This window comes from Macaca nemestrina, chromosome 10 (assembly GCF_043159975.1).
Source record: "Macaca nemestrina isolate mMacNem1 chromosome 10, mMacNem.hap1, whole genome shotgun sequence".
In the NCBI taxonomy this organism is placed as follows: Eukaryota; Metazoa; Chordata; class Mammalia; order Primates; family Cercopithecidae; genus Macaca; species Macaca nemestrina.
The window spans coordinates 115756864-115773576 of NC_092134.1; the positions used below are offsets into that span (position 1 = coordinate 115756864).

At 40.1% G+C, this 16713-nt stretch overlaps 1 protein-coding gene and 1 long non-coding RNA gene across 5 annotated transcripts in view; one reads left to right on the forward strand and one right to left on the reverse strand.

The window, feature by feature from the left end:
• LOC105492150 (uncharacterized) overlaps nucleotides 1–16713 on the forward strand; it is a 114841-nt gene that overhangs the window by 88852 nt on the left and 9276 nt on the right. The window contains exon 3 of the long non-coding RNA XR_011609279.1: nucleotides 831–943. This is a non-coding gene — a long non-coding RNA (uncharacterized lncRNA). The remainder of the gene's footprint in view (nucleotides 1–830; nucleotides 944–16713) is intronic.
• LOC105492151 (sarcospan) overlaps nucleotides 4359–16713 on the reverse strand; it is a 112943-nt gene continuing 100588 nt past the window's right edge. For 2 of the 4 annotated variants that reach the window (XM_011759128.2, XM_011759126.2), the window contains exons 2-3: nucleotides 14960–15046; nucleotides 4359–8377 (exon numbers count right to left, since the gene is read on the reverse strand). In XM_011759128.2, the coding sequence (XP_011757430.1) occupies nucleotides 8012–8377; nucleotides 14960–15016 (423 nt within the window). In that variant the 5' untranslated portion in view covers nucleotides 15017–15046 and the 3' untranslated portion in view covers nucleotides 4359–8011. The remainder of the gene's footprint in view (nucleotides 8378–14959; nucleotides 15047–16713) is intronic. The other 2 variants (XM_011759127.2, XM_011759129.3) reach the window with 1 other exon arrangement.

Consider the following 16713-nt stretch of genomic DNA (forward strand, 5'->3'; position numbering starts at 1 on the left):
GCTTCTTCTGGATACCTCCCTTCCACCAGTCTGAGCACAGAGTTGTTCAGATGTAACCAGCAACCTGTTTAGCCACAGATCCACACAGGTTTCCAAGCCACAGCCAGGGCTGGGGCTGATGGTCGATGTTCTCCAAGTCCCACGGGCTCTGAAAGTCTGATAATTCTGGTCAGACAGAGTGGGTGGCCACCTACATGATGAGTTTGAAGGATGACTGGGTGGGTCTCCACTCCTTGGCAGGGTGCCGCGTTTCTCTGGATCTGAAAGTTTTTCTGATTGTTAGAAATAGCCTCTTAAAATGAAAACCATATTTATGAAGAAATCTCTGTATTCAGCATTAGCACTTGAGTCAATAATATCTTAATAGAGTCCCATAGAAATGGGACGGGAAATGAAGGAGGGGCAGATTTTGCTGTGGAATAAGGTTGGGGGAGGACGTTTCTTATCTGGAGGAGCAGAGGGAGCCCAGGAGGGGACAGAGAGATGAATCAGGTGGAGGGAGCCTTTCTAATCGTTTCTCCCGGAGTGTCTGGAACAATGTTAAAATCTGGTTATGGGTGGGTGTGAGTTGTACCAGGAGCATTGCTTTTACTCTAATTCAAGCCAGACCAAATGGAATCCAGGTTTTCACTTGTGGGCACCTTGTCCAGCCACCAAGTACACTCATGATGTCGCTCCTCCCTGCATTTGCCTGAGTGCACATTCTCTGCCATTGGTTAAATAGCCATGCTCAATGTCCCAAGTCCTAAGCTTCCCCATATTAAAATGAAGCAGCGATCTCTTCTTTTGCAATTTTGTAACCATCCTTTTGTCACTTTGTTGCAATCTAGGGAAAAATTAATAAAAAAGTAAGTCTACTCTTGCCAGCAAAGGTATCTGAGGAAGGAACGTTATCTATTTTGTAAGAATACCTGAGTGAAAGAATGAAGACTAATCCACTGAGGTTAGTGACAGCTTTAATCGCATAATTTTCAGATTCTGCTTCCTCTGCTTATGATAATTCACTAGGGCTGGCGCACCACTTTCAGGCCCTCCCGGGGTAACCAGTGCTCTAACAAACACGTGTCTAGGAAAATGTAGAGAGACCACTTGGGGGTGGATTTCACAAGATTACTCTCATCTTCTCTGGTCACAGTGCCACTGTCCCCTGTGGTCCTTGAGAGTCCTCCTCCTGCTCTCTACAATCACACCTGGCCAAGCGAGGATAGCACATGAGAATTTCTGGGGGGAAAGGTCTCGGTAGGAAGTCAGACAAAGGAAACAAGGCACCCTGCCTAGAAAGAGGTGCCGTTCAAAGTCTCCAGATTTGGGGTCTCTAAAGCGCCCACTGACCTCTCCTTGTTCAGTTCCCTTATTGGGTGTCATCTAAGTGTCCTTCACAATTCCTGGCAGCACCAGGTGGGTCTCGGTCCCATTTGGGGCCCTGCCTTCCTCTCCAGCAGGCTTTCCTGTGGGAGAGGAAGGACCAGCCCACATCCCACAAAAGTGACTCCAGGCTTCCTCATCCCTCAGTCAGAGTCTTGTTAAACAGAAGACTTCACGTCTCAGATAAAATCGGTGTTTTAGTATTACTGTTGTAGTATGTTTTAATAATATGTTATACTATATTCATGTAGACATGAATATATCTCCCCCATCCCTTTGATTAAAGGAACTGTCCAATGACACCCTCAAACAACAACAAAAAAACTTCCTTAAGTACCCATGCTGTGGAAGGGATCAATAAACATATATAAATAAATGTTTGCTGGATATAATGAGTTGTTGTCTCTGAGCTGGCATCCCCATATATTGGTTTTATTTTCACTTACAATCTGAATTTTAAAAAATATAATATCTAATATTAGTCTTATACTTTACAAAGGCTAACTTATAAAATATATGAGTGTGCTAAGTGAAAAATAAAATAGCATATCATGACCTATTAAGACAGATAGGCTCCATCAAGGGAAAAAGTCAATTAATGGCTGTTTAACTTCAATAACTAAATCTGCCACAAATTTGAAGGTTCGTGTTAATGTTTTCATATCCAGTTTGCAGAATGAAGCTCAATTTGGTATTTTCTGATTGTGCTCAAAGTAAACCTTGTATGATTCTTAAATCAGAATCAGTGGCCCGCAGGGTCAAGCATACCAAAGGTGCTTGATGGTTGCTTTTAAAATAAATGAGGAATTGTACATTATAACCTAATATATGGTGGACTGATAGTGTACAAAAGATTGGTTTCTAAAAGTTGGGGTACAATATGCTTCTATTACATTAAGTTAGAAGTTATACGAAACACAGGAGAAATATCTCCAGTTCTACTTCTTCCTGGGAGAAGAACTGAGAGAAGACAGTCACATTCAAGGCACATCCAAATATGCAAAACAACAAAGGGATCCAACCAGTACATAATTTTGTGTGCTGTATGTCTATCTTCAAAAGTTGGTGCTATCTTATTTTAAAAGCAGGATTTCTGTTTGAGGCCCATTTCATGTTTCTGGTTTACAAAAAGGAAGTCACGGGCAGCAAAGCAGAGCTCCTTTTCTACTTTGATGTGAGGACAGGAGCCTGCAGCAATGAGGAGACCAGTCCCAGGCTATGTGGAACTGGGCTAAGGTAGGAAGAAACCAAATGTGTATTAAGCACCATCTAGAAGCCAGTTGCTTTGGTAAGTGCTGCTTCATTTAACCTTCCCCATGATGTTGTGAGGTAGTTATATTTTTCTCCACTTTACGCATGAGGAAACTACAGATGGAATGCTTTGTCCAAAGTCACACAGCAGTAAGTGGCAGCCAGACTTGCAACTCAAGGCCCTACCACCTTAACACGAATGATAGAAAGTCCGGATCATTGAGAAGTGTCTGTTCATATCCTTTGTCCACTTTTTGATGGGGTTGTTTCTTTCTTGTAAATTATATGTTTAAGTTCCTTGTAGATTCTGGATATTAGCCCTTTGTCAGATGGATAGATTGAAAAATTTTCTCCCATTCTGTAGGTTGCCCGTTCACTGTACTGATAGTTTCTTTTGCTGTGCAGATGCTTTTTAGTCTAATTAGATCCCATTTGTCAATTTATACGGCCAAAAAACATATGAAAAAAAAGCTCATCATGCAAATCAAAACAACAATGAGAAACCATCTTACACCAGTTAGAATGGTGATCATTAAAAAGTCAGGAAACAACAGGTGCTGGAGAGGATGTGGAGAAATAGGAATGTGTTTACACTGTTGGTGGGAGTGTAAATTACTTCACCATTGTGGAAGGCAGTGTGTCAATTCCCCAAGGATCTAGAACCAGAAATATCATTTCACCCAGCAATCCCATTACTGGGTATATACCCATAAGGTTATAAATCATTCTACTATAAAGACACGTGCACACGTATGTTTATTGCAGCACTATTCACAATAGCAAAGACTTGGAACCAACCCAAATGCCCATCAATGACAGACTAGATAAAGCGAATGTGGCACATATACACCATGGAATACTATGCAGCCATTAAAAAGGATGAGTTCATGTCCTTTGCAGGGACATGGATGTAGCTGGAAACCATCATTCTCAGCAAACTAACACAGGAACAGAAAACCAAACACTGCATGTTCTCGCTCATAAGTGGGAGTTGAACAATTAGAACACATGGACAGAGGGAGGGGAACACACACCAGGGCCTGTTGGGGAGTGGGGGGCTAGGGGAGGGATAGCATTAGGAGAAACACCTAATGTAGATGACGGGTTGATGGGTGCAGCAAACCACCATAGCATGTGTATACCTATATAACAAACCTGAACATTCTGCACATGTACCCCAGAACTTAAAGTATAATTTAAAAAAAAAAAAAATAAAGAAAAGAAAAAGAAAAGAAAGTCCAGAAAAGAGAGTGTGTCCTGGGCTTGTGTGTCCTGGGCTTTACTAAGAACATAAAAAGAACCACTGTATTTTACAGTAGAATCAACTATTTAAATTGCCTCGGAGTTGGTAAGAGGGAGTCCTTGGGTTCTGATCTGAAATGGAAAAGGCTGTCTGTTTTCTTTATAATGAAATAGAGAATATGACTGAGTACATGTGCATCCCATTCTCCAGGACAAACTTTAGTTGCTATTGGTAGATATAAAGTAAGAATCAGCATTCCAGGTACATTTTACAAGACTTTTTCCAGCCAGACTCTCTTTGCCTTGGGAGCAATTACAACCTTGACTTCTAGGATGGATACAGAGTAGCAAAACAGAGACAGTCACTGGAACAAAGGAGTCACAATATAATATTAGTTTTTGTCTTTTCAAAAACAGATTTTTGAAATAAACACTAATGAGAGATTTTATGTGGACCAGTTCATTTGTAACATAAGTTACTTTAAAGCACATCCAAACAGTGTTTTCAGAAATTATGAAAATTTTATTAATAAAGAAAATCAGCATTACACGTATCCCCTTTAAAAACAACCACCTCAAACATGTAGAAATGCTTTATTTCGTATTTGCTATTTGATCAATGTCAGAAAAATGAAACCACAACACCAAAGTACAGACCAGTATTTCTGAAGGGGATAATAATCATTTGAGATAATAAACTACTAGAAAATCAGAAGAAATGATTCAAGGTATTCATTTCAAAGGCTAAACCACTAATTCTTCATCCAAACAAATGTTTCCACTGTGAGTCAATACATTTGCCATCAGTTCTTTTTAATGCTATCCTGAATACACAATGTACACCTAAAAACATGATAGAGTGCTCTGAGAATAGTAAGAACTGATAGCCAACATGATTTACAGAAATTTACGGCTATGTAGCAATGGTTCAGAGACAATCTCTAGAAAATATGAAGGTACTCTTCATGATAGGAAGGATTGGTTTTGCAGGGCAGCTTTGAAGTTCCTTTCTGATTATCTTTAAATAACCACTCTACCCTCGTTCCTTGATCTCACCCTTTGCTAAAATTTTATAAATATATTCCAGACACACTGCATGCAAAAAGGGAAGTACAAGAATATTAAGATTCTCATGCCCTGGACATGAATAGAAAACATGTATATAATGTGTTCTCACTGTCAGAACAACCCATTGAAGTGTAAAGCTGGAAACCCCACAGTAGAGAGATATACACTTTTAATCCAAAGGAAAAAAAAAAAGTGAGGCCTGTTACTTGACTACAGTTTCCAGGGCTCTGGTGTAGCTATATTTTAGGCATAGCTCCAAGGAGCAGCCTACACAAATTTGGATGGAGCGAGGGAGGCACAGATGGTGGTCACGTGAAGGCACAGACCGATCGAGTGGGCTCAGCTACAAAGTCTGTACATTTAGGCTGCTGTATTCCTCCCATTTCAAGTACTGCCAAGTCCCGGCTCTTCCCCGTCTTTCCAAAGTCTTGATTCATTTAATTCTCCTGAAGGAGGTGGAAGAGGAGGAGGGTTGCGCAAATCTTACTCTTTCATGGTTTAGAGGAGACAGTCACCATCTTGGCGTCTTGTCAGATTTTAAATGTAACATTTTGCTAAGTGTAAAGCTGTGTATCTGTTCCTTTTCTGTTGCCATTATTGTAACTTCAATATTTGCAAAACACAACATCAAAATACTTCAAATCTAGCCCAAAGCAGTTATTCAGGCAACACAATTCTTACACTTATCAATATACAGCGAGCTCATAGCAAAGAAATCTTTTCTTTCTTTCTTTTCTGTTTAGTTCTTTCTATTCACTTATGACTTTTTTTTCTCTTTGGGACGTAAGAATGATTTAATCATACCACAGTAATATCCCCATTTTATATATGTATAGTATACATATTATACTATTATATGGTTATACTATTATAGTGCTTATTACAATGTCAGCTCTTACAGGTTGCATTATTTAGAAAAAGGAAGCACAGAAGCTAAAATGATTCTACCATTTGAAATACCCTGTGAATCACTGGTAAAGCCTAGGGCACCTTAAGGATATACAGAGTCTTAATTTTTAAATATAAAAACTTGCAGTGTTCACTATAAAATGTTGTTCCTAAAGAAATTCAGGATGCGCTTTCCGTGGTGCCTAATTCACGGTTACTAGCATTAAAGTGCTACTTTCTTACTCTTTAAAGATTCTCAGTTATTTTCTTCTTTGTGTAGGAAACTCTATCAAAAATCAAAACGGATTCAGTTACTGGCTTTTTTTGTTGTTGTTGTTTAAACAGGGCACAAGGTATTTTACAGGTCCTCATCATTCTTCTTGGTATTCTGTTGGTGTAACTTTTGTGTGTGATCAGTTCTGCTCCGGAGACTTGTCCACTAAGCTCTCCAATGTGTCTTTTTGGCTGGAGCTAATGCGTAGGAAGGCCATTTTTAAAGCAAATCAAAACATTCAAAGGTTTAACATCTGTTAATCGGGTGTTTTATCTAGAGGGCATAAAAGATATTTACAATCCTCTAGCTTACTGACTTAACGCTTTCCTTTATACTGGATATTTATATTGTGTAGAAATGGACATCGTTATCACAATCCATGGAATTATTCCACTTTCTTCTAAAACAAACAAGAAAATGTTTTCCTTTTAGGTTAGAATTTCTTGATTAGTAAAGTATATCAATAGGCAATGCAGAGAGGCGAATTGAACTCAATTATTATCTTAATTTCTGCTTTCAACAAAGCATACTGATAAAGAAAGTTCTTGATACTATTTATGTTTCATGAATTTCCATTTTTAGCTCTTTCCTTAAAATATGGATAGTTCAGAATTTAAAAATAACAATAGTCACAGAGGGAAGTCTCCCCACCTTGGGGCATTTGTAATTTAAACCACAGTCACTTAACAACAAAACAACTAAAACTACCCTCCAATTCAAGGCCATATTGCTCAAATAAGAACTTCAGAATATTATTTTGATTTTGTAGGTTGACTAAGCATACGAATTAATAATAGGATTATGTATCAAATACAGTTTCATGAATGGAACACATCAGCATTACCCAATCTTCCTCAGACATAGGTTGGTTGCCAAGAGAGATACTTTTCAACATATCACAAACGTGCTATTTGTATAAACACTTCCCATTACGAATGCTCTTGTTTTTGTTTAAATGAGTGTTTTTAACCCGAGCTATTAATCACATTTTTTTTTCCTTGTGGTGCTTGGCTTTCAGAAGAGAGAATCTTCAGCCCTCTGCTCTTGTGAGAGTAATTTCTCTTAACACCGACAGTGTAGCGTAAGTACAGCCAGAGCTCATTAAATAGACTTCTGAGCATAATTATAATTAACAATTAGCTAGAAATTAGTTTTAATGATTTGTTTTAGATGATAGAATAGAAGCATAATGTAATTATTTTTAAACCTTCTACATCATTAAGAATACAACTACCACCACCTTTCAATTATTGAGAGGCAATCATCTAAAGCATTTAGCAAGTGATCTACTTACAGAGCCAAGCTAAGGGAGCTGAAGAGAAGGGCCGCCGCCCCAACCCAGGTGTTTATAATTATCTAGCCTTTTGCAAAGCCTCTTCCGTTTCTATTCTGCTCTTTAAGCTATTTCATGCCTTGAAGACGTCTCTACCAGGGAAAATAAAGAGACTCAGCTCTTCCCCCACCTCCTGCTTGTCTCCAAGACAGTGTGGCGCTGATGACTAGAGGTGGGAAGGACCAGAGGAAGATGCCACAAAATTTAGCAACTGGGCCTGAAATTCACCATTCACACCATCAAACTGGACTAACAGGAAAGAAGATTATGTAAGTAATGGATAAAATGAGTAATATGAATTAACGCCAGACTGTAAAGATAGAGCTATGCCATTCTTTCCTTGTTCAGTGTTCTGTTAACTTTTAATATTCCAAAATCAGTTTGGATCTTGCGTTCTCTTGAAGAATGTTAAAAAAAATACAATAGAAACCTGAAGAAATGCTATTTTATAAAAATATAAAAATATTCATTTAGAAGAGTGACTATTATTTGTTGTCAATGTTTTTTCCTTTCTTTGTTTAAAAATTTGTTTTTGTTTAACCTTGGCTACTCCATGTGCTATTTTTCTCTCGCAGCTTTGAGCAAGAATGTCAGATCTTTTGCTGGGGACCCTCGGAAGCCGTGAGGGAGCGCATCCTGACACCCACATAGAAGACCTGGTACCTATGTTTCCACATCACAAAGCAGGCCAACAAGCACACAAGGCCGCAGACCAAATTAAGAATCATCTGGATGAGTAAGAACAGTTTGAAAGTGCCAGTGACGCTGGTACAGTCCGTCACATCCCGGTAAACAAAGGTCCTGCTGAGCGGCTCCGAGGAGGGCAGTTTGCACTGGCAAGAGTCGAGTGTGGTCTCACAGGTAAACTGTGTGAGCTGCGAATAGTGGTGGGCAGCAAAGGCCACGGCCAGCACACAGACCGTCAGGCCCAGGGCACTCAGCAGAAAGTATAACAGCTGCAAGAAAGCAGAAGAAAGCCTTTCTGGTTACAAAGAACATTGGATGATGATTTGCAAAGCTAATTCATCAAAACTATTCTTTTTCTTCTCTCTCAGAAATTTGCTGATGGAAAGGCTGTCTCTTCTTAGAAACACAGCACCTAAGACACGGAAATAGTTCCATGTTTATTTATTAGCAGGTAGTTCTTAAACCCTGATCACATTTTCACTTGCCATCCAGATGTTGGGCCCTTTTCAAGAGTTATGACAACCATATTAGCTGTATTGTGGGATGTTTTCGTCTAGATATTGCCACAGTTTAGATGAATCCCAAACAAGCTAGCCATCCCTGGATGACCTGTTGTGCTTATTTTGAACTCAGGAACTTCTGATATTAAGGCTGAAACAAGACTAGGAAGTAAAGAACAGGCTTCTGCAATACAAACACTGTGTGGGCCAAAATTAGCAATGATGGGTCAACTAATAGAATAGGTTCATTTTTTAAAAGACTATATTCAATGTAGTGATTGCCAAACTGTATCCATAAACATGAGAATCCCCAGCAAGAGGTTGCTGGGAGAAAACAAATTATGGCTCCAGAAGTCAAGTAACTTGATGTCAGCTTCACTGCCTGTGAAACGTACCCCAAGCCCAACAATGACCATGTGATTCCTGAGCATGAAAATCCACTTCTAAATGGTTCCGCAGTCACCAAGGTTTTGAACTCTGTTGGCCTCCAGGTTAACTTTTGGATTGAAAAAGTCTGGTTAAAGTTCTCACTCTGCTGCTAAAGGGCTGTGAGAACTCTGAATAATTTAGAGGTTTAGCTTACACCTGAAACATTCTGAGCAAAACTTGTGGGTGTTCACTGACATGGCCACAATAAAATCTATGGAACAAGAAATATTGTTGTGATTGAACTCACCTGCTAGAAATGTTGCTCTTAATGATCCACCTGCTGAGATTCTAGGTAAGGCTCAGAGTCCCCAGTTTTTGAGACTAGCATACATAGTTCTTAGTGCAAGAATTATATTACCACAGTCAAAATTTGCTCTCCACAGAGAACAATTCTGGTGAATGGCCTCTTCACAAAGTAATATTAGTTCCAGCCATTTCCAGGTTCAGATGAAAGTAGCTCTGAAAAGATGATGCCCTTCCCCCACCTTCCCTTATATATAATTCAAAATTAAAACATACATGTGACACTGTAAAATATGTGTACAAAAGTCCTCCCAATGAGTGTTTTCCACACAGTGATGATTTCAAGTGTTTTCAAGTCTTAAATTTGGAATTCTGTATTTACATTTTTACTTTTTCTCTTTCTTGAGTGGTATGTGTGCATGTATGTGTGAGTGTGGGTGCACATACTGGTTGCTGGTGCCCTAAGCTTATGTCTGGTTTGCCTGTAAGGGAATCCATCAGGGATTACATACAGCTTGACTGTATACCTAAGGTCAGTGGAAGAGAGTAGAATTAGTTAAAGCCATTAATTTTCTTAATACATCTTAATTAGTATCATGGATTCTTTAGATCTTTTCATCAAAGAGATCTTAAACACACATTCTTTTTCCTTTTCAAATCATTTAAAGGATTGTCAGATGTAACCTAAGTATCTTCATCTGTGAAACAGTACATAGAAACATCTTATATCTCAGGGACATAACAAGGATTATACTCAATATTAGTGTTCCTTGGAGGAAGAGAACCAGATAAATACAAAGTGGCACCATCATAAAACTTTTTTTTTTTAAGAGATGGAGTCTTGCTATGTTGCCCAGGCTGGTCTCAAACTCCAAGCCTCAAGTGATCCTCCCACCTCAGCCTCCCAAAGTATTGAGATTAGAGCTGTGAACCACTTCGTCTGGACCTCAATATTTTCAGTGACTATACTTTATGCAAAAATTGGAGTTTTTAGCCTAAAAATATGGATTTATTTTGTAGGACCAATGGAGCAGAATATTTGAATAATTCTGGGTTGTTCTGAAATATTCAGGCTTGATTACTGACTTCAAACTCTTGGTGCCAAGAGCCAAATTAAACTGTCTTGACCACACTCTGTGTGTGTGTGTGTGTGTGTGTGTGTGTGTGTGTGTGTGTGTGTATGTATGTGTGTACCCAAGTAGCTGTGTTCCCAGTACAGCCAGCAGAGAACTGGGAACAGTTTGCTCTGGGAACAATGGTATATCTATGACTTTACTAGCAGGAAAGGCCCAGGTTAAAGTGATCATTTCCCACCTAGTAGTCATCTGCTTAGTAGAATGGCCCCAAATGGAGTTTTCTCTACTTGTTTTATCGCCATCAGTGGATGGAAGTGGGGGGTAGGGTTCTTGTGATAACCTTCCTACCTCTAACATACATACATCCTTAGATAGCAACAACAACTTCTTCTTCTTCTTCTTCTTCTTCTTCTTCTTCTTCTTCTTCTTCTTCTTCTTCTTCTTCTTCCTTCTTCCTTCTTCCTTCTTCTCCTTCTCCTTCTTCCTCTTCCTCTTCCTCTTCCTCTTCCTCTTCCTCTTCCTCCTCTTCTTCTTCTTCTTCTTCTTCTTCTTCTTCTTCTTCTTCTTCTTCTTCTTCTTCTTCTTCTTCTTCTTCTTTGAGACAGAGTACAGTGGCTTGATTTCAGCTCACTGCAACTTCTGCCTCCTGGGTTCAAGCAATTCTCGTGCCTCAGCCTCCTGAGTAACTGGGACTACAGGTGCGTGCCACCACACCCAACTAATTTTTGTATTTTTTTGGTAGAGACAGGGTTTCACCATGTTGCCCAGGCTGGTCTCGAACTCCTGACCTCAAGTGATCCTCCTGACTCAGCCTCCCAAAGTGCTGAGATTACAGGCATGAGCCACTGCATCCAGTTCCTTAGATAGCAATTTTCTGTAACATTTGTTGGGGCAATATCTTGAAGCAATGACAATAATCCCTCATTCTCAATCTGCAAATAATTCAAATAGTTGAAAAATATTTTATTCATGATAGTCACAAAAATCCATTTGCTGAAAATGGGAATTTTGTCTATTTTAAAAGATGACTTTTTGGCTCAGAGATTAAAAGATGTGCCCAAGACCATTTAACACGTGTGCAGCAGTACTGGCTGATGATTAACAGCCTGAACCAGGGAGTCAGGTTGCCTGGGTCGGTATCCTGGTTCTCCCCTCACTAGCCATGGTCCTTGGGCAAATTCATCAATCCCTGTGCACCTGTATTTCTTCATCTGTAAACCTGGCATGATCATAATAGCGCCTACTTCACAGGATAATTACAAGGATCAAAAGAGTTGATGTCTGTAAAGAGCTTAGAACAGCGTCTGGTATACAGGAGCACTATTTAAGTATTTGTGAAATAATAAGCAAATTAGTAGGGATGGAAAGAGCTGCCAGTTCTCAGGACTGAGGATATTAATTCGACTGCCTTTGTCTTATTTTGTCATGTGGGAGTAACAACGCATTCTTGGCTTGTAGGAAGGATGTAAACATTTACACAAACACAGTGGTTGCTCAATTTTAATTGAACCGTTTATGCTAGAACCCAAGGAGAACACAAAGAAAAACCATGCCCCTTAGCTTCCCTGAGTATGAATAAATTTACATCGTGCATATCTATCTCACACATAATGACTCGGCTTCTCCCAGTCGGGAAAGCATCAGGCCAAGTAAACTAGAAGCCACGGAATCAAGTTTCTTATCCATTTTAAGACATAAATACATACTCGATCTCCCCTAAAGCCTGCGGGCTGCATCTGCAGCGCTGTGGCATTCTTCCTTCATGGCTTTTAACTCATCTGACAGCAACAAGTTTCTGGGTTAGAATCTGTAATTTAAAATCAAGTGGCTTGTTTTACCTACACGACACGAATAAACTATAAGGAAGAGTGTTTACGATGACCTTGGGAATCCGAGCAAATACATCTTGATAAAAGCCCGGCGCCCGAGGCATCTGTCTTGCGGGTGTCAGCCCATCAGCCTGGCGCTGCGCAGCGGGCGGAGGCGCGGTGGCCCCGGGCGCTTATGTAACAGCAGCGCCCGGGCGCGTCTCCGCTCGCTCGCTGCCTTTAATTGGTACCCGGCCTGCAGCTTTCACGTTCGGTGACCTCGGGAGGAGGGTGTTTCTGCTCCAATTTAATTACCTTCCCCGGTGGCCTGAACGGGAAGGGCCCCTCTGCAGCGCGCCGCTTGGGAGGAGGCTGCCGCAGCAGCTCAGGGCCTCCTGGATGTGGACAGGAGGGAACGTGCCCCGGAATGTTTCCGCAGGCACATGCCCCCGACACGTTTCGGAACCTCCAGGGGAGCCCTGAGAAAGTCAGGCCACTGGGAAAGACAGGAAGCGTGACCTGCGGCCGATGCCCAGCCAAGACCAGAGGCAGAGCCCAGGGAGGAAGAAGGAAAGCGCTGGTGGCATCGAGGGCCTGCGAAAGGACCCCACCCCCAATTCCCGACCCCCTAGAGGACTGTCTCAGCTTGAGAAAAAAAAAAAAAAAAAAAAAGAGCCCGTGACTATTGTCTGTAAGAGAAAGGGAGGGTGCGTGTGTGTGCACACGTGCTGACTACAATGAGACTGTCATCATGGCCTGTTTGCTTGTCCTGGCTATCTGTGCACTCAACAGGAGGAAATAAATCCTCAAACAAAGCTTAGGCCAGGGTCCAGAGATGGGGGCACCAAAACGCGGCTATGCTGATGAGAAACGCCCTATGAAGATGCATGTTATGCCTCCGTCCCCACAGTAGTGTGAGAAGCATAAGGGAAGTCAGCTGTCCCCTGTTGTCATTGGAAAATCTGGAGATGGGCTGAAGCTCACTTTCAAACTGAAGATAATGTAGCATGCAACCTTAGAGAGCTAGCAGCAAGCATCAAGAAAGGTCATGTTCAGGAGAAGAGAAAAGTGCCTCAGTATTTGTCAATGCCTGTCACGGGTGGAAAAAAGAGGCAGCTAATAGATCTTCCTAGTGGGGAATCCTCAACCTGGCTGACATTGGCAGTGATTTTTTTTTTCTATTTTTTTTTCTCTTACTCCCTATTTTTACTAAGGTGCAGATGTTGAGATGGTATTGGGGCCTCTCTCAAGCTGATGCTTTTGCCTCTGCTGTTTTCTGGGATCATCTCAGGGGAAAATGAAGGCATTTCACATAAACTAATAAAAACCTAGTTTGAGGTGTTCTTCAGCCACTGGATGAAGTTCTTGTAATTTAACAGGCCATTTCTTACTAAGCTTTCTGGCTTCATTTTTTTTTTTTTTATTTTTTTAAATCACCAAGCCTTGCTGTTTAGTCAAACCTCTACAAAAAAATAGTAAACATAGACTGATGTCTACGCTATCTGGCCTTCTTTCAAGGAAAGTCCTCAGACAGAAAAGTATAATTTCCAAATGAAGGCATATCCACCAAAATTCTAACTTCATCATTTAAAAAAGTAGTATCTATTAATTTTTTACCTAGAAAAGTTACAACTATTGGAGAACATTTCAAAATTAGAGAAAAACTGAAAAATGCACATACAATCCCACCACTGATAGATAATTGTATTTTCTATGCTCATTAAGAGCTTTTATTTTTTCTGTAAGATAATGTCATATATTTTGTGTAATCAGCTTTTAAAAATTAGTTATTATAATGTAAGCTTTTGTATTCTATTACTTTTTATAGCATGATTTTAAAAGGTATCATCCCATTGCTTTTTTATGTCAACAGCTTCAATTATACTGGAATCTTCCAACACATCTTATTTTTTTCACCTTAGTCACTTCCAAATAATGTCATTCACTTACTTTTATGTCTGATGTTTTCTTATTGTAGTGAACAAAAAAATCCAGTTTTTATACGTTTTCTTGTAGAAGAAAAAACAAGTCAGTGGACAAAATTAAAAAAAAAAAAAGATTAAAGAAAGCTTTGTATTCTTTGCTACAGTGGTTGAGAGAAAATGTAGGAATTTGCTTTCTACTAGCTCTGATTGCTAAGTTCTGTGTCTATGTCCTCATACTCTGAAAGCGAATGTCTTTGCTTCCCTTTGGGGTAGATTCTGTTGTGCAGTGAAAGTGCTGTGTACTTGAATTGGCTCCAGCCAAATGCACTGTCCCTAACAGAAAAAAGATACACACAAATGAAAGACACACTTGCTTGCCAAACCACGCATATCCCATCGCCCGTCCCCCACTTTGCCCTGAGAGTCTTGGCACAGAGCATTTGGATGCACCCAATGTACTTTTTCTGTCCCAGTGATCCCACCTACAAGAGGAAATACACTTAGACTGCTTCATTATTAAAATATCCCAAATAACCCCCGAGATATGGAAGTGGGCACTGAAAGAGACACTTTTTTCTGGCCAAGTGTTTTGTTGAACTGATGAATTTTCAATATTCCTTTTAAGGGCATTGAAGGACAGACTTCATATCCTCCAGGCCAACCCAGTTCATGGAAATTAAGACTTAAAAAACAAAATCAGCATTACCTTTGAGGTCTGGATCAATGCCCTCTTAAAACATTTTTTGGCGTGCCTAAAAATGCAATTTCTAGACTAATCAGATATGCAACCCCTTCAGAAGGCACTCCCTTATTTTGTACTTGGGTTTCTTTCTATGTGATGATAAAAGAGAAAGAACAATCACAACTTACTTTCATAGAAAATTGAATACATGTCCGTTCGTCAACCTGATATGAGACACAAAGCATAAACAAGCCAAGATAGGCCACTAAGCAGACCTGCAATGGAGAACACAGAAGAAAGGATGTTATCAGGGCACGTTGTGCGTTCAAATGACATCAGTCTCAGCGTCTTGCCCCAGTCACATCCATGTTATAAAGCTGTTCATTTCATTTACTTATCTTTATGTACTGTGTTTTTCTTTCAACTGTTGGAAAACCACTTTAAAATTAGTAAAATCAATTGATTTCCACTTAGCCAGCATTTACTAAGTTCTTTTGATATGCCAGGTACTATACAAAATCCTTCAGAGTATGTGATGAGGAATAAAGTTTACTCAGTGTTCATCAGTTTACAATCCAGTGAAAGCCAAAATAAATGCACACCATATTCTAAGGTAGGACATTTCACATTAAATATTTTTCAAAGAAGTACAAAAAGAGGAAGAAATTACATTGAGTTGGGCGATATAAAAGGCTTCCATTAAGACATGGATTTGAAATGGTCCTTGAAAGAAATGAAACATGATTACTAACATTAGCTGAATATTTACTACATGCTGGGGCTCTTCTAAGGGCTTTGTATTATATTCCTCCTGTAATTGCTTTATATTGTATGCCCTCCTGTAATTGCCACAAAATCCTATAAGGTAGGTGATACTATGATCCTCATATTGTAAGTGAGAAAGAAAAGGCACAAAGCCTTTTCTTTGGAACCAGGATTCAAATCAGGTAGCTTGGGATAAAGCAGCACCATAAGCAATAGCACAGAGGAAGAGCCGCACAGAGAATGTGTTGAAAGAACAGCAAATGCACACCCATAGTTTAAAATAACGACATATAGGTTGGGTGCGGTGCCTCACGCCTGTCATCCCAGCACTTTGGGAGGCTGAGGCGGGTGGATCACCTGAGGTCAGGAGTTTGAGACCAGCCTGGCCAACATGGTGAAACCCTGTCTCTACTGAAAATACAAAAATTAGCCGGGCGTGGTGGTGCACACCTGTAATCCCAGGTACTCGGGAGACTGAGGCAGAAGAATTGCTTGAACCTGGGAAGCAGAAATTGCAGTGAGCTGAGACTCTACCATTGCACACCAGTCTGGGCAACAAGAGTGAAACTCCATCTCAAAAAAAAAACAAAAAAAAAATATAGAGCACAAAGGGTAGGATGAAATTCTGGGGACACAGGATTGATTTAGTACGTAGTGGCACTCCCTTGAAAATTTCTGAGAAGAGAATGACATGATTTGAGAGACACATTTCAGGAAAATTAGCAGTGATGTTGGGTGGGTCGGCAGTGAGAACATCAGGGTATTATTTTACTAACCTGAGCAAGATCAACATATCAGGTGAGCCAGAGCTCAGATAGTAGCACGCAAATTCAGAAAAAGAGATGGAGATGACAGGCACAGTAAAAGCTAAATCTATACATCTTGGCTATTGCATAACTGATGGGAGGACCTGGAGAGGGAGAAACCGGAAGTGACCTCCACGCTTTGGAGCATCAGTGACAAAAAGACGGTGGACGTGCCTACTGAAAGAAGGTTGGCCAGAGAAACGGCAGCTTTGAGGGAAAATATACTCCATCTGTTCATTAAACTGCATTTTCTTTTTCATGAACTAGACTTTTTAGAACCAGGATTTAGAGTTTCTAATCAAAGCATATCTATTCACATTGAATTTTGGAAAGCTTAAAACATTGATAAATTTCCACACTTTTAAAATAGA